The sequence below is a fragment of the Tripterygium wilfordii genome, chromosome 18, assembly GCF_013401445.1.
Source record: "Tripterygium wilfordii isolate XIE 37 chromosome 18, ASM1340144v1, whole genome shotgun sequence".
Classification (NCBI taxonomy): Eukaryota; Viridiplantae; Streptophyta; class Magnoliopsida; order Celastrales; family Celastraceae; genus Tripterygium; species Tripterygium wilfordii.
In genome coordinates, this window is record NC_052249.1 from 13147854 (window position 1) to 13174316 (window position 26463).

The 26463-nt window shown below is 38.8% G+C and overlaps 3 protein-coding genes, 1 long non-coding RNA gene and 1 pseudogene across 4 annotated transcripts; 3 read left to right on the forward strand and 2 right to left on the reverse strand.

Annotated features, from left to right (window-relative positions):
* Positions 1-961: 961 nt before the first annotated feature.
* LOC119984542 (peroxisome biogenesis protein 5-like) lies at positions 962-9644 on the reverse strand. The gene is made up of 16 exons (XM_038828543.1): positions 9388-9644; positions 8954-9088; positions 8708-8858; positions 7785-7978; positions 7381-7632; positions 7174-7290; positions 6291-6458; positions 5894-6081; positions 4667-4913; positions 3845-3929; positions 3527-3636; positions 2668-2892; positions 2317-2382; positions 1536-1630; positions 1353-1441; positions 962-1266 (listed from the first exon to the last, which is right to left on the reverse strand). Exons 1-15 carry the CDS (start codon positions 9505-9507, stop codon positions 1363-1365), a joined length of 2232 nt encoding a protein of 743 aa, XP_038684471.1. The 5' UTR covers positions 9508-9644; the 3' UTR covers positions 962-1266; positions 1353-1362.
* Positions 9645-10878: 1234 nt separating this feature from the next.
* Positions 10879-13643, forward strand: LOC119983780. Its single transcript, XR_005464716.1, has 2 exons — positions 10879-11602; positions 11811-13643. It is a non-coding gene; the product is annotated as an uncharacterized LOC119983780 (long non-coding RNA).
* A 1489-nt stretch (positions 13644-15132) lies between these two features.
* On the reverse strand, positions 15133-16358 carry LOC119984864 (tetrapyrrole-binding protein, chloroplastic-like). The gene has a single exon (XM_038829003.1). It carries the CDS (start codon positions 16270-16272, stop codon positions 15508-15510), a length of 765 nt encoding a protein of 254 aa, XP_038684931.1. The 5' UTR covers positions 16273-16358; the 3' UTR covers positions 15133-15507.
* A 784-nt stretch (positions 16359-17142) lies between these two features.
* On the forward strand, positions 17143-20689 carry LOC119984863 (COP9 signalosome complex subunit 6a-like). The gene is made up of 9 exons (XM_038829002.1): positions 17143-17541; positions 17644-17732; positions 17840-17933; positions 18476-18537; positions 18628-18706; positions 18806-18898; positions 19307-19407; positions 19820-19875; positions 20339-20689. Exons 1-9 carry the CDS (start codon positions 17274-17276, stop codon positions 20418-20420), a joined length of 924 nt encoding a protein of 307 aa, XP_038684930.1. The 5' UTR covers positions 17143-17273; the 3' UTR covers positions 20421-20689.
* Positions 20690-23084: 2395 nt separating this feature from the next.
* On the forward strand, positions 23085-25898 carry LOC119983679 (annotated as a pseudogene).
* The last annotated feature ends 565 nt before the right edge of the window (positions 25899-26463 follow it).

The window sequence follows — 26463 nt, forward strand, 5'->3', positions numbered from 1 at the left end:
AGCATCAACATCAGAGAAAGAAAAGTAAACTAATTAAACCCAAATCCAATATTATTAGGGCACTCACATTGATATATGTAAAACAGGTATGATAGATATAATAGAGAACTTATTATACAGATTGTCTTGAAAGCCACACTACATTGATATCTCTTAACATTATCTATTTTTGATACTTGTTCAAGTGGGTATCTACTTGAAAAAGTATGTAAAAGTTTTAATTTATAATTAATGCTAATTATTTTTTCTAAAATTAATATATAATTAAACATTTTAATTTTTACTTGAAATCATATAATATAGATAAGTAATAATAAAATAAGAATAAATTAATATTTTAATGCTTTAGAGATTTAGAATAGAGATATTATATTCAGTTGTTACTGAATAGAGAATCTATTAGTTCAAGAGAATAGGAAATTTATAAACTGTTAAAAAATGATGTTTGAATAGTGAAGATATAAAATTTGATAAAAGAGAAACCAATCTGAGTACTTTTAGAAGGAAGCTCCACCTTTCGATGCCTTGCACGGGCATGTGTGGATGATATTTCCTCTTACAGGGTGTGGAGTGCAAGCATTAAAAAGCTGCTACGTACGTACATACTTGTTTCAATTCCCTAGCTCTATTGTTTTACTTTCTCTTTTCTATAAAAGAAAAAAAAATATTCTCCTTTTTGAGCCACAATTATTTGATTCCTAGTTCAGAAAGCTATCTATACGTTACAAAATGCCTGCCAAGTGCCAATGCGAATCTTGTTTCTTTACCTATGAATATTCATTAATCTCACTTATCTCGAGTACTCTACAGCCTACAACCTACGTCCTGGCTGCTGCTGCTGCTGCTGCTGCTGCCTCCCTCCTTGAGAGTCTCGATGAGACTTCCACTACACATTTGAGTCATTGACATCACTAGCAAGTTCGGTATAAAATATAGTCAATTTTCAGACTACCCTCATCAATTAGGCAAAACAAAGCAATTTTACTAAATCCGTCTGTATCGGAATATACTTATTTTATACTGAGGAAGAATACTCAGTTACATCTTTGTGATTCACAAAACTTTCGAGTACTGCAATTATCTCCATTCCCATAATAAATGAATTCTTTAGCATTGAAACAGCAACGCCTTCACAATTAAGCTCCATGACAAAGCTTAAAACAACACCCACGTTTGGTTTTTCAACTTCTGTGGCATTTCTTGCTCGTACCATCAGACCACCACTTAATCTGAGACTCAGCTGTGGTAAAAACATGGAGCCATGACCTACACTGTAAAGAGTAACCATGTTACATATCATATGGAAAGCTTATGAATCCCAGCAAAGCCCAATTGTTCACTCAATGCACCACCTTTCCTCTTTTACAGAGGAAACTCCTTCTGAAGAACATCTAGATTTCGGGAATCACAAGCTTCTAGCATGTCACTCCTAGAAGCACAGCTGCATATAGGAAAAAGGATGGAAAAACATACGTAAGCTGTGGTCAAACTACATACATACCAGGTGACAACTATTTCCAATTGGTGCAGCATACCTCAAAGAAATTCTCAAATACTGCCAGGCGTTATCTGCCTTGGGATTCATGGCAAGTGCCCGAACATAATAACAAATGGACTCTTCATACATACCCTGGTGCCAAAATAAAAAAAGGGTTAACAATTAGACAGATTTAGCTTCAGAACCACCTTAATTAGATCTATCCAGAGAGAGAGAGTAATAATCATGACATCCTAGAGAATAAGCAACATTTTCTTAACTTCTATATCAAGTATCATTTAAAATTCCATCAAGTTCACTCTCGTGCAAATTGGAGTCATATTTGCATATCGACGCTACTAAGCTATTTTCCAATGAAGTCCATACTATCTCACGCACACTGATAGGACACATGTGAAAGCCTCTATTATTCAACCATATATAGAGAGGCTCTACAGAAGGCTCTTGCATTGGCGGTGCAATTGGAGAAGGGCAAGAAGTATGCACCCTTAATCCTTCGATAACAGATTGGCTTTTTCCAGGAATCAAACCCATGACATCTAGGTTGTGATGAAACAACTTTCGCCGTAGTGGTTCATAAAAACATTTTCATAAACCTTGTATATGCTATCCAAAAATGAATAGACAGCATTTTTCTTTCAGTCAAAATTATTCACCCAAAAGACAATAATCCCGCTGTTTGAGATATCAAAAAAATAAACAAATAAAAATAAAACGATTCTAGAAGTATTAAACAAAACCATAACAGGCTTCAGTTAATGTTTGATATAAATGCGAAAGATGGTAATAAGCTTGAAAATAAAGCCATCGACCAAAACCTGATTGGCATAACTGATGCCCATGTTTGCCCATGCACGTACATAATTAGGCTTCAAATCAAGTGCCTACAAAGACAAAAATGGATGAATAAATAAAAATAAGACATCCACTGAGGCAAAAGGAGAAGCTGATCAACGAACTAATACGGGCACACTTGCAAACAATATGCAGTCCATTAGAAGTCATTGCAATAGCAGTTGTTTATGAAAGCTAGATAGGGGAGCATCAAACTTTGGCCTTGTATTATGCATTAAGCCATGTTATCCAAATCATAGGCATCAGCAACAAATACTTTTGATGGCTTTAGCCCTTTTTTAGTTATAACCGCATCACTTGACAGATGGACCTACATGCTGATAAGCAAATATCGCATCAGCACTCTGAACACTGTTGGCTTGTGTTGCGCCAAGTTTGTTCCAAAGAGAGTAGTCATTTGGCTTGAGCTTCAAAGCTGTCTGGAAGGATGTGATAGCTTTGTCATATTCTCTGGACAAATTGTATAAGACGCCAAGCACTATGTGCACATCAGCATCCTCGGGAGACATCTGAGCAGCTTCATTAAATAATCTAGCAACCTGCATACCAAAATCAAAGTGATAAGAAACTCAAAAAGAATGACTTCATAATAGATCTCAAAAGCAGAACCAAGTTGTTCTTTTTTTATATGACTTGCTTTTTTTAAAATCTTTATTTTCAGCTATACATCCTTGATTAACAATGTTTTGCCATTTTTGCGATACTAACAGAAAATTTTTAAGTGAGTCCAATCTTTTGCAGCAGGACTTAAACATCTCACGCAGAAAAGATTAAAAGAAATAAAGGTAAAAGGTAATTGATGAAATCTATTATACAAAAAAAAAAGAGTTGAATGCCTCAAAAATCTGTACTTAAGTGGCAACGCATCATTCAATTACATGGTAATTTTAGGTAAGATGATAGTCACTATGTTAATGAAATACCTTCACAAAATATCGCAAGTGCTCTCAATTAATGAAGAGACACCATAAGGTGCCAAATCTCTTACCAAATTACTTTCCTCACCAGCCTCATAAATTCAAATAGTTTCATATATCCTATCAAAAATATTCTGGCACCAAGTTTAGATTTCTCACTGAGATGCTCAAAACACAAGTTACAGTGAGGACACCGGTACCTAAAATGAATTTTAAAAAAGATTCAAACAGGCATATTGTTAATTAGAACACTTACATCAGCATAATATAAAGAATCAGAAAGCTCTGGAGGGGCAAGTGTTCCAAATTTTGGATGATAGCGCAGCCATCCATATAAATATTTTAATGCAGCCGCCTGTTCCAACTCTGCAATTAAAAATTGAATTATTTGAACCACATTTATCAAGGTCATGAATGCACAAGAGTAGTTTTAACATCCTGTATGCCATTGTCAACTGCTGAAACAACAGGAATAAAATATTAATGAAAAAGAAAATACATAACTAGAGTAACGTACTTCAATGAATTTATGCACCGAATTTACTAGTAAACATTCAAACAAACAATCACTGACCATTCGTATGACTCACACCAAGGGCAAGAAGAACTTCAAGATTCGTCGGATCAGCCTCATGAGCACGCATCATGGCCGCTATTGCCTGCAGATGTAAATTCATTTTGATTTAAAAAAGCAATATTTGGAAGTGTTTGAAATAATGAAAAAATAAATACCAAACTTGAGATAATCCCCATATACACTCTGGCTTTCAGAGAAGAAAATTCTTTAATTAGAGAGTTCAAGAAGGTATTGACCAGTAGCGAAAGGTGGCAAACACATATATGTGAATTATATCAGCAAATACCAAAAAGAACGCCATTATATAGAGAAAAAAAAAGGAAGGTAAAAGTACATCTATAAAGGCAAAAAGAAGGCCATAAACATAAAACACAGTTGTTTAAGTACATGGTTGACCTCTTCCAAAAGGTCTTTATAATTGGAAAAAAAAAAAATTCATAGGAGAGGCTCTACAACCAGAGATCATTTATTGAAGGAAGCATGGTGAAGAGGCATACTATTTATTTTTGGATCCTGAAGACACATTGCTATACAGAAGAGTGTTGTTTTTTTGTGAAATTCAGAACAGGACTCTTTATGTGGGCCTGTATAAAAGCTTAAAAGAAGATGTGTTATAGCCTATAGGAAATGTAAAATATGTGTCAATAGATCATGCATCAACAACAAAAAGGCCAGACGGACAACACACGTCAATAATTTTGTGAAGTTTTGAATATCACACATCAGAACAGAGAAGATGATCAACATCAAGGGAAAAAAATAAAGTTTCCAGTAGGCGAGTTTTTCAGAAGTTCCCAGAAAAAAAAGGGCAGCAATAACCTGCTGATCATCATCATTCTCCGCATGTGCTATTCCAAGTAACCTCCAGCCTTCAGCGTTATCTGGGTTTTTCAAAACTTCAGCCTCCAGGGCAAGAACTGCTTCACTCAGAAGCCCCTTACGAAACAGCTCCTGGCCTTCTTTTAAAGGATTTGGGTGACCAACATAAGGATTCATGTCAGAGAAGATATAGACCCCCCTTGAAGCATCTGATTGTTGCTTGGCAGATACTTGTTCATTTAGGAATCTGTAAATTAATGGTATAATACGAGTCACTATACACAACCATCAACAAAAACTTAAATAAATAAGAGGAATTCACTCCAGTGGTAGTCCAGATTATGAGAGAGACTATCACTTGTACCAATATCAAAATTCAAAAGATTAAAGGGTGACAACAAATTTGTCAATGAGGTTTATCATGCTTATACTACTAATTTCTTTTGAAGAAAGCAGCAAGATAAGAAAAAGGCAGGAGCCAGCCAGTAATAACTTTTACTTATCTATATGGGTATCTATATGGGCTATGCCAACCTTGCAAATAACTTAGAGACAAAAAAAACAAAAAGAGAAGACCAAGAGTACCATATGGACCAATGAGGTTAATATACCAAGCTAAATCTAAGTTTTAAGGTAGGAAACATTTAACAACTTCAACAACAATCAGTGTGAGCCCATAATAGACATTGCTCAACTACTCAATATATACTACAAACCCCCTTTAACCATCAAATTAGAAATGAATTGACCTTTCTATGTAGAACTATTTCAAAGGGCTTTGCAAAGGACAAACATATAATACCAGTAAAATTGCAGAAGCATGAGTAATCATCAGCACTATACAATCCTTTCCATAGCAATTGAATATACTCTTCCGAACTTTTGAAGATTGACTATGACAACAGAGATACTTCTGGCAATCAAGCCAGAGATAAAAGGCCTGGAACTTACTCGTCATAATAGATATTGCTCAACTACTCAATATATACTACAAAAACCTTTAACCATCAAATTAGAAATGAATTGACCTTTCTATGTAGAACTATTTCAAAGGGCTTTGCAAAGGAAAAACATATAATACCAGTAAAATTACAAAAGCATGAGTAATCATCAGCACTAAACAATCCGTTCCATAGCAATCGAATATATTCTTCTGAAATTTTGAAGATTGATTATGAAAACAAAGACTCCGGCAATCAAGCCAGAGATAAAAGGGCTGGAACTTACTCGTCATATGCATTTGCCCAATCAGTGGAACTGTCCCCCAAAGCCCCCTCGCCGACCTGATGCCCAAATTCCTCCACCCAATCATTCATGTGCAGCTTTGAAAATTCATTGACCCACTGATCATTGACTGACCCCTGTTCTTTTCCAGTGGTGAACTCGTTAATCCATCGATCAGGTCCATGAGCAAGCTGAATAACACATAATTTAGATGATGGAGCTTCTGCATAGGGTGGTAAAACCAAAGGGAAATAACAAACAATCTGTGCAAGCACAGAAAATAAAATAGATCATGGTACATAACTACTTTTGCCTTTCAGATTCAGTTAATAAAATAATGATGATGATGATAACAACGATACTGTAATTAACTCTGTGCTTTCAGCAAACATATACTTGCCTCATCACGTGCAAATTCATCAGCCCACATAGGAGTGACATTGTATTGTTGTTGATATTCCGTCGCCCAATTCCCGGTTGCAGATAACGTGTTCGGCTTCACTTGATTATCATCAATAATAAGTTCACCACGACTCATCTTTGAAACAAACTGAAGAAACTTTGAATTCTGCAAGCCAAATAAATTAGTACGGGAAATGACAACGTCAGCCATTGGACCTGCTCATGCCAGATCAAAGTGATACTGACCCATCATGTTGGCAAACTTAATGCAATGACATAGTCCAAAAATTTTCAGACCTAAGTTATAATTCACGAGTTTTATTCCCAGAAATGGTCAAAACTCAAAAGTAGTCTGAGGCTGCAGAACGGATGAGGTTCAGGATACATCAACAAACTACTAAAAAGTTTATCACCTACTAGCCTCACTCACTCCTTAAGCCTCAAAGCCACATTATAGAATCACAAACATACCACATTGCCCGAGCATCAAGCATATATTGACAGACAAAAGTACCTAATGGTCATATGAGGAAGCACATTTCTAGGGCAGGGAAAAAATAAAATCACTAACTTTATATTATTCATGTAACCATTAAACACTTGGTCTTTGAATTTTTCTTTTCATTTCTTTTCTTCCAGTTTCTGAAAAACTTTATTGAAATGATCGATCATCAGGAAGACAGTTGAAGTTACTTCCATGTTCTTGCAAATCCATTAACACTAAAAGAATAGTCAAAATTAACTAATCGACGTATATAAAATCGATGAGTTCCAAGCAATACATGCTAACTGTTTGAGAAAAGTTTCACACATTCAATCTGCAGGGAAAGAACATGCAACTACAAGAGCACAGTACGGGAAATTCAACAGAAAATATGAACCTGAAATTTTGGGTCATCATTTTGAGCTAGCGTGTGTGCAAGCATACGAGTCTGCTCCATTGTAGCTAAACTTGCAATGCTTCCACCTCTCATTTGATCCACTGATGCCAATTGAGACTGTTCCACATCAAAGGTTTCATTGGTATAAAAATGGCTGCATGTAAATCCAAATTGAAGTCTGGAACACATAGATAACTTCTTTCTTACCTGCTCAAACTCTGAGACCCAGCCATTAGCACCATGTTGCTGTTCAAATGAGTGAGCCCAGGCATCAGGATTACTGGGTTCTGCTCTCTGTTGACTGAACTCGGCAACCCAACCATCTGCAGCATGAGGACCATGTCTCAAAACTCCTTGTGACTCGTTCCAATAGTCTTCCAGCTCTCGGAATCTTCCAGGAAGAGGTCTTTTTCCCTGGACATCGTTATCAATGTCTAAAGACAACAGGAGTGCATTTACCTGGAAAGGTGCAGTTTGAATTGACATTAAACTTTAAAACAAGATTGAGGAAGAAGGTGAAGCACTAATATTGAAATAGGAAAAGTAAACAGATAATAATATCGATAATAAAGTACGCAGCTTCCATTTGGACAAAAAGTAAACAACAAAACCTGGGCATTGATAAACTCTTCACTTTTATCAGCAAAAAAGTGCCGAGCCATAATGCTGCTACGATCACGAATGCACTGTTTGTCCCCTTCGGACAGTCCTAGTAATGGAAGTGGAGTTGGAAGAAAGGGAATTCCACCATGGCTACTATCAACAAAAGAGTGCAAAAAGCTTGATAGCACTCTCTGTGGTGGCCCTGCATCACCAATATATATTATTATATTACACAAAAAGCATTCAAAAAACACTCTTTGCCAAATTGTAAATGAAAAAATACCACCCAATCTAAAGCCTACAAAAACGTGTTCAATTGTAGCTTTCAAAAATCAAATTTTCATTTCTCTATATGCTTGACAAATCAAAATTTCAACTCCAATGGCGTAGGCTCTATTTCTTGTTTTTCCTTGCCTAAAACTTGGAATTTTTCATCGATATTTCAGCCACCAGTTTTTAGCTGATTGAAAGATGTGATCATTGATGGCTCCGGTTCAGACAAATATCATGTCCAAACTCAATGTTAACTGTCCAACAAATTAAGTTTTTACGAGCTTTTCAAAAAAAAAAAAAAAACAACCTCAGATCCGTGAAGGCATGGTTTACATTTATTACAGGAACTTCTCATATTTAGACATACCATCAACTGACTACATGATTATGGGATTTAATGCCTGAATCCATGTGACATAAGGTAAAAGGATAGGCAATCTTGTGATGCTGAAGTATTACATCAAGGATAAATTTTGCAAAATCTTAGTAGAAACCCTCTTCGAGGGCAGGTTAAGACTTGATGGAAACATAATTCTAATTGGGTTTAGTCATCCAATGTATGGAATTCTTTATGCGTTTTACACCTTGCTAGAGTAATCACTATTTACCAATCCAGCACAAGGACAAACCAAGAATGTGGGTATAAGACTATAAGTACCATCAAAACTTGGTTGTGTCTGAGGAGAAGATGTGCGACCATATAAGTCAACCTGAGGAGAAACTGGAGGGCGCTGTAGCTGCACCTCGTTCCATGCTTCTGCTAGTGCATTCTGATCCGTAGAGCGGAAGCCACGAAGAAATTCTGATCCCTGACAGTCAGAGTAAATGAGAATGATGAAGAGAAGAACTCCCACATGCTCAATATGTAGCATTTGTCACAGACATATAAAAAAAATTGAAGAACCTGAGCATTGGGGTGCAAAAGTTGCTGATCAAATTTAGAGCCAGGAAGTGCTCTCAAATGCTCATCGATTTCAGAGTAGAATTGACCACCCTCGGAAGCTGTGGATGTGGAGGCAGGAATTTCATTTAGCCTTCCCTGCTCCAACAACACAAATAGCAATCAGAAACAAGTTAATTATGAGTACTAATATCCCGCATCGACCCGAATTTGAAGTAGAAAACAAGCTCGTAGGAAATCAAAAGCTTCAAAAAAAAATCATCAATACACTTGTCTATTGTACCAGAAGCATAAAGACCAGAATTTGAACAAAACCCCGAAAACTTACAAAAAAAATTGATAGCTTGATCAAACACCAGGAACAGGAAAAGGACGAATCGAAGGACTGAAAAAATCTTATATTTAAACGGAATTGAGAGAAAGAGAGGACAGACAACCTGAGTCTTTGAAGAAGAGCCAATAAGCGCGTTAGCGAGAGCACCTAGAGGATTGGAAGAAGAGGAAGAGCCAGGAACGGCACAGGCTGCTCCACCAGTGACTAGCTCCCGCATCGCCATCCCTCCCTCACTTTCTCCAACCGCACAGACCTTCGCGCTTTTGTGGTAGAGGTCGGAATCGAATTGTGTACCCCAAAGAAGACGATGACGGTGACCGAAGAAGATGATAAAGCTATAAAACAATGAATATTGAAACCAACCACATGGAACAGTGTGTCATACATGATACATAATAGTAGTTTTGTGGGCCTGTGGCTTTGGGAAGGGAGGGCCCAAAATAGCAGGCACAATCGGGCCCCCATTAAGAAGTCCAACTCACAAAACCCAACTCCAAACACTCATTAAGAAGTCCAACTCAGTGAACTCACAAACTCAACCCCAAACAGTGGACAAAAAGGGCGAGCAGAAACAACAAAATAAAAGAACAGTCCTGCTAAATAGTCCAACAATATTTGTCTCGATTCTTCTCAATCTCATGTGACATTCCACATCAGCATGTCACTTAAGTTTTAATGTCTATGTAAACACTCCCACCTCTCTCTCTTTCTTCTGTTTCTCTCTCATTTTCTCCCTCTCCCTCTAACGATACAACCACTGCCACCCACCGAACCTCCTCCGTCCGGCCACCGATCGGAGCCGTCGACCCATTGAATGGAAGAGTTGACCATCGCATCCATTTTTCAACTCTCCACACCACCAATTGCCTCTCGTATCATAGAAAAAAATGCACCTAAATGAGAAGGTCACCACTGCACAAATCGCGTCGATACGTCCACCTCCATATACGTCTCGGGCAATCGACCCCATATTTGGATTTAAGTTATAATTGATTTAAATAAATAGCAAAATAAATTATAAATAATAGTTTATTAATATTAATAAAAACATTTTATTTGGTTTAAAAAGAAGACCTCATTTAATGTAGTTTAAAATATTTTTTAATTTAAAAAATATTGTTGTAGATTTGCTTTAGGTAACACGAGTCGAAGAAGAGATAACGTTTCGAAAGTTGGCAAATGACATAAGTGTCTGAACAAAAAATATGTGAGGGTATTTCAGTCAAATGGTTCTCAGAGTGTCTTGCAATGGTCCAAAATAAACCATCTCATTTTTTACAATATATTGTGCAAAATCTGTCTTGATTTTCGGGACAATAAAATGTTGTTTGGTGGCTCTCTACAATATACGAGCCCGAAATCATGAAAGTGTGAGAGGGGGAAAGTGAGAAATAAAATAGGCAGTATTTGATTTTCAGATTTTAAACAAAAAAAAAAAAAAAGTGAGAGAGAGTGGAAAAATTAAAATTCAAATGTATACCATATAAGCAGGCTTTCCATGTCAACATATCTAGGTAGTTCGATCCCTTTTTTATTAATGTGTTCGAAATCAAACTTCACGTACAGTCAAGAACTTGATCAAGAACCCCAAAAGGCAACGAAAAATAATGAAAAAAGAACTAGGATTTTATCTCCATCACCGACTTCGACGAAACAATTTTTCGGAGGATAAAAAGTAGATTCTTTGAAATAATATGAACTTCGAAGAAATTGTGGAGGAAATAGACCAAAAGGACCTGAGAGGGAATGACAGAGAGATCCCTTCGTCCCTGACTTGACGATCGAGATTGTCAAATTCAAGGTGCCGATAGAATTCCATTGCTCAAGAGAAGAACTTCGTGACTTCGCGATCTCCATAGCGAATTAGGAGCGATCGAATCGAATGGCATCGTCTTCGAGCAGTGGACTGACGTTCTAGCTCCTCCAGGCACCAGCTGGTGATAGTTGAAACGTATCGGATCACTGCACGAGTGGAAATCCCAGATTAACCACGTCAGCGGCAGCGACCACCGACAGCAGTCGCAGCCGACGGATTGCGTATGCATTATAGGGCAGAAGGGCATAATCGAGATCTTCAACAGCTTTGAGCTCCTTTGCTATCCCTCCACTCACTTCCTGGACCGCTCCTTCCTTGTGAGGAAGCAGCTTTGTATGTTTCTTTTTTATTCTCCTACATTTTTGCATTCTTTTTTTATTTCTGTCATTGTTTGTTGGCCGATTTTATTTGTTTGGAGCATATAAGAAGGTCTTCTAGCATTTTTACGATGTGTTCTTCTTGGAGTGATTCCCAGGAGGCAGATATGCATATACACAAAGCTGTATGTTCAATCTTATCCTCCTCTCGTTGTTATTTTTGTTTAATTGTAAATTCTTTTTTATGACTGCTTATATAGAGCTTTTAACAATTATTATTCTCCGTGTCATTTGATGGATATTAATGAAAGCCTGTTTATGTTCTCAATCCTTCCGCATCTTTCTCTATTTTAATCAATGGGGCTGTAACTGATTTTTTTAATTCCTCCAAAGGGGTTAGGCAGGGTGATCCCTTATCGCCCTTCTTATTCATTTGGGGAATGGATATTTTGAGTTGTATGTTGGATAGAGCAGTTTCGTATGGCTTGCTTGATGGAGCCAAGATTGAAGGTAGAGCTAATTCAGTCTCAATTTCGAACCTGCTGTATGCTGATGACACGCTGTGTTTTTGTGGAGGTAGTGCGGAGTAAGTAGCTAATCTCCGTGCCATCCTGCTAGGCTTTGAAGCTATCTCTGGTTTGAAGGTTAATCTGAGTAAGAGTAAAATCATCCCTTTGGGAAACACTTCAAACGTTGAGCTCCTTACTGGGTACTTGGGTGTGGAGTCTCCAGCTTGCCTTCAAGCTATCTTGGGCTTCCCTTGGGTGCTAAATATAAAGACCAGAGTATTTGGAATCCCTTGGTGGCAAATTTTGATAAAAAGCTTTCGAGATGGAGGAGGAACTATCTCTCTAAAGCAGGGAGGCTAACTCTCATTAAAAGTACTCTATCTAACCTCCCTGTCTACATGTTGTCTATTCTCCCCATCCCCTCCTCCATTGCTGGTAGGCTTGAGTCAATTATGTGCAGATTCCTTTGGGGCGATTTGATGGAGAGTAGGAAAATTCATTTGGTGAATTGGAGTTGTGTTAAGCTCTCAAAAGAGGTTGGAGGCCATGGGATAAAATGCTTGATCACATTTAATGAGGCCTTACTGGGTAAATGGCTATGGAGGTTTGCCATCAACAAAGATCAGTTGTGGCGGAAATTATTGCTTGCAAATATGGCACTGGCATCTATGGATGGTCCACGAAGCAGATCAAAGGGCCATATGGCCGCAGTATGTGAAAATATATAATGAAAGGTTGGGCTGATTGGTTTGCTTTAACCCACTTCCAAGCTGGCAGGGGCAACTCAATAAGTTTCCGGAGTGATCATTGGACAGGAGACACCTCTCTGAAGGACTCTTTTCCTAATTTATACACTTTAGCAACCCTGAAGGATGCTTCAATTATCCAATTATTTCAAGCCTCTGCTGGATAGTTTTCTGGGAATATCAACTTCACTCGTGAGGCACAAGATTGGGAAGTGGTGACTTTCACAAACTTCTGGAGCCTCGTCTATAGTGCAAAGATCAATCCTGCTTGTGAGGATAAAATTTGTTGGAAGGCTGCAAAAAACAACTATTTTTCTGTGAGTTCTTTCTATAAGGAACTTCTGAAAGATATATTGCACAATGGGAACTCTCAATTCCCTTGGCAATGGCTTTGGAAATCTAAGGCTCCCCCTAAGTGGATTTTTTTCTGCTGGGAGGCAGTTTGGGGTAAAATCCTAACAATGGATAACTTGCAAAGGAGAGGCATTTCGTTGGTGAACCAATGTTGCCTCTGTAAAGCAGGTTTGGAATCTATCAGCCATCTTCTCTTGCACTGCGTGTGGTTTTCTAAAATTTGGGCAAATGTTGTGATGATGCTGGGCATTTCTTGGGTCATTAATTCTTCAGTGGATAAGGAATTATTGGCTTGGAAGGGTGCAGGCAGGGACAAAAGGCAAGGAAGTTTTATCCAATTAATTCCAATTTCTGTGATGTGGATGCTATGGCTGGAGAGGAATTACAGAGTGTTCAAAAACAAAAGAATCTTCCATAGACACTTTCTTAGTCACCTGGTTTGATTGCCTTAGGTTCTGGGGCACTTCCTTTTCTGGGAACATTTTTGATCATCTGTCTATCTCCCCCCTGTAATCTGTTTGGGCTGCACCCCCTTGGTGCTTGAATAAAACTTTTTCCATTCAAAAAAAAAAAATCATTCATGCACAATAGGATTTTCCTACCACGATTTATGAAGAGTGGCATATGTTCTTCTCCACTGTTCCATCTGTGTCTTATTCTGATTACATGAATTTTCTGGTTAGTTTTTGTTGTAATATTCCATTACCTATCTGTTCTGTTACCTATGTGTTCTCATGTTCTGCTTTGTGAGACTTATGTGGCATGTGTGCCAATGCCATGTACATTGTAACATTCTTGCTGCTAATTTTGGTTTTAATTGTGGTGAATAATGATTCAGTCATTGCTAAGCTTCAGGTTTCGAATCACTACTTGCCAAATAACTTGGCACTCTGGAATTTTATGCGTCAGGGCATTGCTGCCTGTGCTTGGTTGTTGAGATTAATGTTAAGTGGGATTCATTTTTCTTATCTTATCTGCTCTGTGTTTTTAGTTGCTCGTAATTTCCTTATCTATGGTTTAGTACTTTAGTGTGTCCTCATAGACCTATGATGTGGCAATTCCACTGCTGAACATTTGTTCTTTGCTTTGTAGAGTACTACATTTCTCAACAGTCGCATTATATTAAATTTCTTTCTTGGTTGCTGAGTGCACCTAGGCTGCTACTGAGTTTTGTAATTTTTCTTAGTGCACCAAAAGCCACATGTCATAGATGGGATTCCTCGGCTTCGGCTTATTTTCGTTCGTTCTAGCTATACGCTATTGAGCTCTTCCTTGTCATGTGTATTATTGTGTGGTGTTGTGAATTGCTACTTTTGTGTTTTCTTAAAGACAGTAGAAGCAGAAAGGATTTCTGCTGATCATGTTGAACATCTTAAGCCATCTAATGGAGGTTCAGTGGAAACAAATCAAGAAAAATAGAGGTGGGGGGAGGGGGGTGGACTGGGAATTTAGCACACAAAAAATAAGGCTCATAAGTTGGTTTTCATTTGCATTTTTGCAATGGCAGCTCATCTTACAGGGATTCACAGCGCCATCAAGATGCTGAAAAGAAGAATTCAGGTACTCCATCACTATCTTGTGAAATGCAAGATAGTTCTTGGCTTTAGTATTTTTGCTTTTGCCTATTATGACAATGGTTATTGTCAAAAATTTTCTTGTTTTCAATGGTCTTGAAATTGCTATGCTGCAAGCAGTGCTATGTTAGGTTCAAAATCCATGGATTTGATTGAAGTGAAATTCCCCAATTTTTCCAGTGCATCAAAATGCAGGGTTTAAAGATGTCGCTTGTCCCTCGGTATTTTTTTTTTTTTTTGTTAATTTAGCAATATGTATGCACATTGTCATGCTGTCCGATCATGAACAAGACTTACTTACGTTATCATTGGCAGTGTTATGGTAAGCCACCACAAATCTCTTCTTCCAAGGATATCCTTAGATTAGGCCTGGAGATTGTTGTTTTGTTGGATGTCCGTGCTCAATCTCTTTTTTAGGCAAAGATTATCCAAATATTCACTTGAAAGATCGCAAAATACGTTGAACTTTGATTTAGATGGATGCTTTTCAATTAAGATGACAAACAAGTAAAAAATGGAAATGGAGCAATAGTGTGACAAGCCCCCGACACCTTGTTGTACACTGGCAATCCATGTGTGGAAAAATAACCTTGAAAAGGTCTCCAGGTGCTGCTACCCATACCATTTCATTTCAGCCTCAATTAATTTTTTTTGCTGAGTAACCATCTGTAGCAGACTAGCAGTAGCTAACATAGAGAAAACATGCATATGTAAAAAACTGTAATATAATCGCCAAACTGAGAAGTGAAGGCTACAAATCCAATTGATAGACTGTGGTCTGATCTCTTGCAAGAAATGGTAGAGGTGCAGCACTACTTTATTAGTGTTTGTCATATTGACTTCGCAGAAGCTAGTTCCTCCACTCAAGTGGCTAATAATAATTGGTATGTGCATGATAATTACAACCTCAAAAGGAGTAGTCAGTTTTGAACACTGTATTAATCAACAACTGCTTCTGCTTTGCTTTATCTTGGTCATTAACTTCTTCTTTCTCCTCCTCAACCTCTCCTTCCATGGCCTTCTCAAAAGCTGGATGACTAAGAATACTATTAAGTAGCTGTGTACCTCTAAGTGCATTAGTGAGTGGCAAGTGACCCTCCGGAGGAGTATCATCTTTGAGCTCCCAAGTGAACTCGGTAGGAAAAGACCTGTAATTATATTGCTCAACCTCAGTATCAAGCTTCTTCATCCAACCAACCTTGAGAAAAAACTTGGTGAAGTCTTCATTAACCTTACTCCATATTTTCCTCTGCACACTGTACCCAAACCTGTTGTTGCTGTACTGTCTCCATAGACTGTCAATGGTTTTCAAATCACTTTCTGAGATGAATTGAACTTCAGAGAAGAACACATAGCCCCGTTTCTGCGCCGCCTCGCCAGCCAGGACGATGAGGAGGCGGCGAGTTTCCTCATCTGCTTGGAAGAAGTTGTGGGTGGAGAGGTGGTGCTGGAGTTGTTCAAAGGAGATGATGGATTGGGATGTGGAGGTTGAGGTTGAGGAGAAAGAAAAAGTGGTTGTGGAGGAAGAGATGGACTGAGACAGAGAATTGGTGACGGTGGAGTAGGAAGGCTTGAGGAAGAGGGAAGAGGGAATGGTGTCAAAGGAGTGGCGCTTGAGGAGAGAGTAGTGGTGATGGTGGTGGTGGAGGGATTGAAGAGAATTGGTGGCCATTTTTTGGTTTTTGACTCCACACAAGTGAGAGGAGATAGAGAGGAGGGGAATTCAAGAGATTGAAGAGAGGATTGGGAGAGTGGGATGTTTTTGTTTGATATGGGGGATAAAGAGTTTGTGAAGAGACAGGGTAAGACCTCATCACAAGCAATATACTGCAGGATTCTGATTGGCCAGATGTGGGTGAGATTAGATCCTCTCTCTCTCTTTTTGTTTTTAATTTATTTCTTTTGTGTTTTTTTTTTAAAAAAATTTAAGAGAGGAACGCGACAAAATAAATGGGACTCGGCAGCTGGTCCCAAAACTTTTATATGTGATATATCAGCGAGCCATGGGATTGAAGGATTGAAGTATTGAACAACCCAGAAAACTTTTTTTATTTTTGAATGATAGCTCAATCAAACACCAGGACCAGGAAAAGAAGGAGTAAATGGACTGAAAAAATCATATATATTTACATTTACATATAATCGAGACCGAGAGAACTTTACAACCTGAGTCTTTGAAGAAGAGCCAATAAGCGCCATCCCTCCCTCACCTTCTCTTATTAATAGTACAAACGCACAGTCCATCACTCCATCCGTCTGTCCGCGCTTTTGGTAGTGTCGGAATCGAATTGTGTGCCCAAAAGAAGACGATGACGGCGACGTCGACGGCGTTAAAACATAGGCCCAAAATAGGATACACGATCGGGCCCTTGTTAAAAAACCCAATCCAACCCCAAACAAGCTCAAAATAAGATGCCCCTATTAAGAAATCAGACTCATGCAATCTACTTCCAAACAGGCCCGAAAATAGGGTACACTATCGACATTCGACAATTCCACATCGAGCGCTCTTAAGAAGCCCAGCCCAACTCATACGTCCAAACTCCGAACAATGGAAAAAAGGCCCGGCAGAAATCGAATAAAGGAAGATCAAGAGCTTTCGCAAAATAAAAAAAAAAAGCCGTGTCCCAAAATCGGTGAAGCAGTGGCCAGAGAGAGGAGAAATCGAATAGAATGGCATCCTCTTCGAGCAGTGGACTGACGTTTAAGCTGCACCCGTTGGTGATTGTTAACATATCGGATCACTACACGAGGGTCAAATCCCAGATGAACCACGGCAGCGACCTCCAACAGCAGCCGCAGCCGCCTCCGAGGGTCTACGGATGCGTTATAGGGGTGCAGAAGGGAAGAACCGTCGAGATCTTCAACAGCTTTGAGCTACTTTACGATCCCTCCAGTCACTCCCTCGACCGATCCTTCCTTGAGAAGAAGCAAGAGCTCTGTATGTTTCTCTGCCTTCTGTCTTCTTTTTTTGCTTTCAGGGTTTTTTTTTTTTTTTTTTTTGTTTCCTACATTGTTGGGTGATTTTATTTGTTTGGAGCAGATAAGAAAGTCTTCCCGCATTTTTACATACTGGGATGGTATTCTACTGGGAGTGATGCCCAGGAGGCTGATATGCATATACACAAGGCTGTATGTTCAGTCTTCTCCTCTTCTCATTGTTATTTTTATTTTTAGGTTTGTACCTTCTTTTTTGTGATTTTATATGTCGCTTGTAACAATTATTCTTCTTGTATCAGTTGATGGATATTAATGAAAGCCCTGTTTATGTTCTTCTCAATCCATCCATCAATCATGCACAAAAAGATTTGCCTGTCACCATTTATGAGAGTGGTATATGTTCTTCTCTGCTGTCCCATCTGCGTCTAATTCTGATTACATGGCTTTTCTGGTTAGTTTCTGATGTAGTATTTTGCTACCTATGTGTTCTCCTGTTTTGCTTATAGTTTAAGATTTATGTGGCAAAAGGTTCATTGTGGCGCATGTGCCAATGCCATGTACATTATAAGATTTTGGCTGCTAATTTTGGTGTTAATTGTAGTGTAATAATGACTATAATGTCGCACTCTGGATCGTATGGGTCAGGGTGTTTCTGCCAATGCTCAGTTGGTTGTTTTGATTAATGTTAAGGGGGATGTTAAGTGGGATTAATGATTCTTATCTGCTGTGTTTTTAGTTGCTCTTTGATTTCATTATATATTGTTTAGTGTATTCTGATAGATCTAAGTTGCGGCATCCCCACTTCTGAATAACTTTGTTATTAATTTTGTAAAGTATTACAGTTCTCAACAGTTGCATTACATTAAAATTCTCTCTTGTTTGCCGACTGCACCTTAGCTGCTGCTGACTTTTGTAATTTTTTCCGGTGACACAAGAGCTGCATGTCATAGATGGGGTCCCTCAGCTTATTTTTGTTCGTTCTAGTTACACTATCGAGGTATGGCCTCTTCCTTCTCCTGTTTGTTATTGCACCTTTTAGTTCAAAAGTATGGTGCTCTGTGAATTGCTACTTTTGTTCTTTTTAAAGACAGTAGAAGCAGAAAGGATTTCTGTTGATCATGTTGCACATCTTAAGCCATCTGATGGAGGTTCAGCAGCTACTCAATGTGAGTTCCCTAGTCTCGACCCAAATCAAGAAAAATAGTTTTGGGCTATTGGGAGTTTATCACAAAAAAATAAAGCTCATAACTTGGTGTTGTTTGCAGTGGCAGCTCATCTTACTGGGATTCACAGTGCCATCAAGATGCTGAATAGCAGAATTCGGGTACTCCATCATTATCTTGTTGCAATGCAAAAAGGTAGGTGTTACTTGCTTAAGGTAAATTGAAGTTATTAGGAAAGATAAAGTTATCACAATTGCAAGGCCATAGTATATTTGTTGGCTGGACTGGGGCATTGCGCGGATTAGTATCCCGATAAAAAAAATTGCATGTTTCCCGCTTGCTGAAAGCCAGCCCTTTTGTTGCTGGTAGCATTGAAATCCCTGATCTTTATTGCATTTTGATTTCCATAGACTCAAGTCTTGAAGCTCCATAATGTCCATGTTTTACCCACTTGATAACTGTAGATCTCTTTTTTTTTACTCTAATCCCATAGACCTTTGGTTTCAAGATATGCGTGATTGCTTTCCATGAGAAAAGAAAAAAGAGTGGGGCACTTATGAAGTCCTTGATTTGATACTGATAGCATGTTATTTTTCAATACAGGTGAGATTCCATTTGAAAACTCTCTGCTGAGACAGGTATCTAGTCTCCTGAGAAGATTGCCGACCATTGAATCACAAAAATTTCAAGATGATTTCTTGATGGTGAGAGCTCTCTCTCTCTCTCTCTCATTGTTTTCTTGCGATAGTTAACTCCTCTAGTCCTCTTTAATTATTTCTATTGGGGGGCTGTAGGATTGACATTTGGCCTATCCCTGACCCCGCCCATTGCGGGAGTCTTGTGCACGGGAGTTGTTTACCTCTTGTACCTTTAATTGACGTTATATGTTTGGCCTTGAAAATTTGTCATTGAAGTTTGGTCCAACTTGATGAATGTAAATAAGAATTGGGTTGCCGTATTTATGAATGCACGTGGAATCTGATGGTGATAATTTTTCTTGGGGTTGTGTGTGTTCACATAAATGTTATTTTTTTAAAAGATATTGCAATCATTGATCTGTATATTTTCTATTTGATTGAATGATATCTTTTCTTTTCTTTTTCTATTGTTTTGTAGGAATACAATGACACTTTATTGATCACTTACCTAGCCATGTTAACCAACTCCTCAAGGTATGATTTATGAATTATGGATGTTCTTGTGGCAAAAAATTTTATTATTATTTTTTTTTCCTTTTTCATGATCATCTTGTGAAGGGAATTGGGCATTTGAACTTTTTATCCCTCAATAAGTTCAGCGAAATTTGGGAATTGTAAAAAATTTTCTTTTCACATTCCGAGAACTTGTGGTTACCTTGTAAAGCAATGAGCTTACCTTGAACAACTTCCATTGATAAACAATAAAGTTGTCCTTCTATGGTGTAGTCTAAAGTTCTCTCTAAGGTTGGGGTTTAGAGATGAGCTTATTTCTCATATATATATTACCCGCAAATTCTGAAGGGGTGCATATATAGTGGCTGGCATGCAAGAGTGCACATGTTTGTTTGGTTTGAATTACTAGTTTGATGACACAAAGGTATATTAAAAGCATGACTTAAGATGACAATGTTCCTTTGTATTTTCTCATACTTTTCAGCACCATGAATGAGCTAGTTGACAAGTTCAACAGTGCATATGATCGACATAGTCGAAGAGGCGGAAGGACTGCCTTTATTTGAAAGCTTCCAAGGCTTGTGTGGGATTCCTGCTGACTTGATAAATCTCGAGTGCTGCTTTTTTTTTTTTTTCAGTGTGCATATGCATAGCACATAGAAGCACAGATTTTATAGTAGCAGAACCTGGACAATGCTTAAAGAAATGGAGATGCGAGATAGTTATTAGCTTTTGACTATTTGGCTTCGCCTATAATGCCAAGTGTTCTTGTCGACAAAAAAAATAAAATTCTGCTTTGCAATTATCTTGAAATTGCTGTGCCTTCTTTTTGTCATTATGATTCAGAATTGATTAATATAGGTTCGAGCTTCTCGAACAAGCTGTGCAATGCTGGGTTCAAAATCTAGGGATTTGATTGAAGTCAATTCCCCAGTTTTCCCGAGTCATTTTTGGTTAATTTTGCAGTAGGAAAAGTAACGATAAAACCCCTCTATTTTCAAAAAATGACCAATTAGTCCCCTCTACTTTGACGTATAATTCATCAATTATGTTTTATATTAACTTCAATTGCATTACTGATGGATGGGTCCATACCTATTCTCAACCTGTTCAGTGAGAGAGACATTTTAATTGTCAACAAATGCAGATTCAGATTGAGGAAGACGCAACTCATTAACTGATCATCTGAGAGGAAGAACGACCTGGTGATGCAAACTCCTGATTGTTCATCATCAGGACAATCTTCTAAAAAGAATATTTAAACTTTCAATGTGTGTCTCATTGGAAAACCTTGAAATATATATCTCAACGTTACACGTGTTTGGATGGAAGGAATTGTCCAGCAGGAATCAAGTTGATAATTTCTGATTGGATAATGTTAGAGAGCCCTAAAATTTGATCCTCAAAAGTCTCACAAATCTATGTGACATTAAAATACCTATTGATTAAAAACACACATGTAAAATTCACTTCACATCCAACACTCCAAGGTATTTTGAGGGTCACTTTTTGAAAGTCCCAAGCATTACTCTTTCTGATTTTGTGAAGCTTTGAGTGAGAGACTTAAAATGAGTTAATTGAAAGATGCACTTTTTTCCAACTCAATAACCCAATTTCAAATTGTACCTGCATCGAGAACTCACAATCGTTTGGTAAGGTCGTGCAAGGTCGACGTTGATGCTGACTCAATGGGCATCTTATCAAACACCTATGGCGCGGCAGGAAAACAACTAATAGTGCAAGATCTGAGCCAACAATCGCAGAGCAATATCAAGGGAGTTTCAAAGGCAATAAACGATACTCATCAAACAGCTTGTCATCATCCATATATAACAGCACGAAGCAGAGAACAAGTAACCCATCTTTAAGAGTACAAACTTCAACGGAAGACACCAACAGAACAACCCAACATTCCCAAATACTAAGAAATTCGAAGACTCTAAACCTCTACTAATAAGTGAAAACAAACACAAAAGTTTAATTTTCAATCACGAACTAATAGCTCTTGCACGAGACCAGCAACCCACCAAGGCTCAAATTAGATGTGGCCTTCATGGACCCACTTGATTGACAAGCCCGAGCTCAACCGCTACATCAGTCGTCCAAGGAAGGACTAAAATGGCGCAGGAGATGGTGAGGTTTAGGCTGTTGTCGTGCTGGAGCAAGATCGTCCAAAGGAGTGCATCGACGAAGGAGATGGTGAGTGTAGATCCTAAAATCTACAATCAATTTGTTGCAGTCGATCGAGGTCTATGACAATCCTGCAATCTATGACAATCCTGCAAGATCAAAGAATGTTGACCGTCAAACTTGGACACCGGTGTGGTGTCGGCCGAACAAACTCCGACAGTCAAGTCAGTCAACGGTGGGATATTTAAGTGAGGGAAGTGAAAGACTTTTTAGAAAGAGAGAGATATACCAGGTGGTTCAGATAGTTAATATGGAGGACCCCTCCTCTATTTATAGTGTTTTTCCTCTTACGTGGTCAGCACGTGTTGACCATACGGACGAGCTTCCTTGTTGGGCCGTATTTGGGCCCGTGGCCCATTCTGATGCATACAGGATATTGTGGCCTTTAGATGGCTTTGCACCCAATTTGGATATAGGCTTTGGGCTTTAACTAATACTTGGGCCAGATAGGCCGTTGGATGAATCTCTGGACTTGAGACAACTAGGGCCCACGCCAGACCTCAGACCGTGCACTCAAATACTTTAGGACCAACGGTTTTTAGACCATACAGTGAGTTTTAGGCTATTGTCAGTTAGGATTTTTCGGGTTCACGAGTATTGTGGATTTTTTCGGTGATTTTTTGGGTTTTGTCTAATGCTTTGTCTTTTTCCACGTGACATTTTTTATTCTACGTCAACGCTGGACATGTCAGTCAACATGCCATGCCAGGTAGGAATGTAGGATATTTGATTGCCCGTATCTGTTGAATCTGCCCAAATTATGAAGTTGAAATAAATATGAATTTTGGGTCACTGAGTTGAAGGAAGGGTATCTTCAGTGATTTCAATAAATTCCAGAGAAGATGAAGAGGGAAATGGGCTTAAAAATACTACTACTTGTGGGCCAAAACGATGGGCTTTAAATTGACTAGACCAAGCCCAAATGGCTCGTCATAGTGTTCCTACTGCAATCGGACAGGAATAGCCGCAGAGCAGAACACAACTACTGACTGCAGACTAGAAACTAGAGAGGAGAAGTTTGTTCCATTGAAAAGCAACAGATGGAGGGGCTGCCGACCAATCTCATAACCGAGGGGAATACTGCTGAAGTTGGGCTTGGAGACGCTCTGCTCGATTGCGTGTGGTCAATAGATCCCTGCGCTTCTCCGTGGACTCCCAAGTCCTTCCCTTTCTGTCATCACTCGATCTCTCTGTATGTTTCCGTCTCTCTCTCTCTCTCTTCTTAATCTATGGTTATCTTGATTTGTATATGAAACCCGTCACAAACCATGGTTCGATGGAATTGAGCAGGCTATTACTCCTGATGAGCAGACTCTGCATTTCATTCTAAGTCGGTGCTGTGGCCTTCGCAGCGTCTCCATTAATTGGCCGCCTCCTCTACGACTCCTCCCCTCTTCCTTCTGCTTGGCCCCCAACCTCAGGGAACTCAATTTACTTTGCTGCTCCTTTATCTCTTATGAGTTTCTCGCTCACATTGGACAAAGATGCCCCAATTTGAGGTAAATAATTTCATCTTCTTTTGCTTAATTTCCATAACACAGTTTTCAATCCAAGTTGATTATTTACAAGATTCAAGTAGATGAAATGGCAATCCCCCCTTTTAAGCCATTGGTCGAATGAAAATCTCTCCAATTTATTTATTTGTAGTCCAAGACTTGTGGAAGCATTTTGGGGCTGTTCTTAAGATTTCTGTTTTGTTTTTTTTTTCCCCCTTTTGGTGTCATGGTAGGATGATTATGTTACAATTAGTGGCCAAGGATTCATTAGACGTGTTCAGAACTAATCTGGCTAAAATGCTTAGCAGCTGCTCATATTTGGAGGTAAGCCCTACATCTTGTACTGACTATTAACTATTTGTAGATTCTTAACGTGCATCATGTTTCATTTGAGAAACAGAGAAAGTTACTTCTTAACTTAAACTGAAGCGCATCGGAACCAAAGTACTGAAGCCGATTTCTCTTCTTGTTATAGTCTCTCTGTCTAAAAATTCGAGGGATTGAAGTTAGTGATTTCAAGTCCATTGAATTCTCGCTGCCCAGAACTATCAAAACCTTGAAATTGAATCCAGTGCTTGAGCATCATGCTTTCCAGCTCATCAATGAAATGAGAGTTGGTGGGAACTCTTCAAACCAAAACGACTTCAGCATCCAGTGTTACCATCCTCCTGTGATTTTACTTTGAGTATACGCTTGTCAGCTTGTCTTGAACGTCATATCTGACAGGCTGCTCAGAACTATTACCAACTTCTTTCCTCTTCTCGTAGAGCGGATCTTGAAGACAGACCAAACAAGTAGCCCTTGCCATATCATGTACTCCTGGACCAACAATGGCCTTCAGTCCTTGAGCTCGTGTCGTCGATTGACTGCGCTTTCAATTATACGTAGTAGACAGAATCACCAAGTATCGTTCAAAAGAATAAATGACATGGGCATGTTTCTCCTTTCTGAGGGTTGCAGAGGCTTAGAGTCAGTTAGACTTTGCGGTTTCTCTAAAGTCAGTGATGCTGGATTTGCATCAATACTCTACTCCTCACTGAACTTGAAGAAATTTGAAGTTCGTAATGCTCTATTACTGTCAGACTTGGCCTTTCATGATCTTGCTGGTTCCCCTTGTGCCCTTGTGGAGGTTAGATTGTTATCCTGCAGCCTTATAACTAGTGAGGCTGTGAAGAAACTGGCATATTCTAGGAGCTTGGAGATGCTTGACGTGTGTGGCTGCAAAAGCATCGCAGACTCGTGCCTCAGCTCCATTTCACGTCTCCATAAGTTAAAAATCCTAAATCTGACAGGAGCTGATATTACTGACAGTGGTTTATCTGTTCTTGGCCAGGGAAGTACACCCATCACACATTTGTGTCTTAGAAGCTGTAAAAGGGTAACTGACAAGGGAATCTCTCATTTGGTGCATAGTGGAGGGGTAATCAGGCTAACATTGTCAACATTAGATTTAGGTCACATGCCAGGAATATCAGACAAAGCCATTCTCACAATTGCTAAGGCTTGTAGAGAGCTTACTGAATTATGTATTAGAAATTGCTTTCATGTGACAGATTCGTCGATGCAAGCATTGGCTACAAATGGAGAGTCCCCATATTGGAGTAGACACTTCGGAGACTTGATATGTCTAATTGCATTGGAGTGTCTGTTGACTCACTGAGATTCTTGAGAAGGCCTTTTTTCGTAGATTGCATTGGCTTGGCATTGGACGAACTCGTCTTGCAAGTAAACAGAATGCTTTTCTAACTGAAATTTGTAAGGAACGACCATGGCTTTGTATTTGCCTGGATGGCTGTGAAATAGGATGTCATGACGGATGGCATTTTCATAGATCAGAAACCCATTAACCATGAAGTAAACAGAGTGCTCTTCTTCATTTTCAAACTGTTCTTTTTATGCAACAAATCTTTCAGTGGAAGCACTGGCTACAAAAGAATAGCTTCAAGATGGAAAGTAAGCAAGTTCTGAAATTTTGATACTTTTGACTGGATTGGAATCTATTGAATCATGGAAATTCCTGAGAGGCCCTATTCCGTGGTTACATTGTTGCCATTGGACAACACCTCTTCAACAAAGAAACAAACAGGGTGGGTTCGATCTACTGAATTTTCAAGTAGTGCAATTTAGAGATCAGAAAATCATTGATACTGATATGCAGGTCTTCCTGCATCCTCATTGGAAGGTGGATGCATGTTTGCTCCCTGAAGTTGAAGAATAATGGTATATAGTGGCATTTATACTTGTACCAGCTTCGAACTTTTATTGAACACATTTGCATCCTCATGTCGTAGTTTCGTGAGCAAATTTATTTTCTTATGGCGTGCTAATGCGAACCTTATCTATGTTTTCTGCCGCTTATTTTGATTGTAGTACCAATCACCTCATTTCTTTGGAAATCCCGTCACTGTAATCGTTTAGAGATGAATTCATTTCATTGTTAATGTGTATTCTTGTAGCCTATGCTTGTAGAAGCATTATTTGTATATAAAGAGGGTTTTTGGTAAATAGTTTTTTTATTATTATTAGTAACTAGCATGTGAAAGGAAGGACTCGTGTGCCATTCAGATTTTGGGGTAAACTGTAAAGCCCAAGGATAAGGATAATGGGAGGGGGTATTGGCACCCACAAAAGTGGGTTTTACTTGCATCTCATTTATCATTATGAGGTGGTGTGATATTTTTGTGGGTGCACCTTAGCCCATTTGAAAATTTCTAGTTTTATACTTACAATAATTATCACCATGTTCCTCGTTCAAATCATCATCAACTTTTCTTCTGATGATTTCACAAGATATACTGATCCAAGCCAAGCCAACGAGGTATCGCTATCGCAGTCTCCTCTCAGGCTACATGCACCGAACAGTTATTATTGTCCGCATCAATACAGACAAGTCTCCCAAATATATCTACTGCGAGAAAGAGGT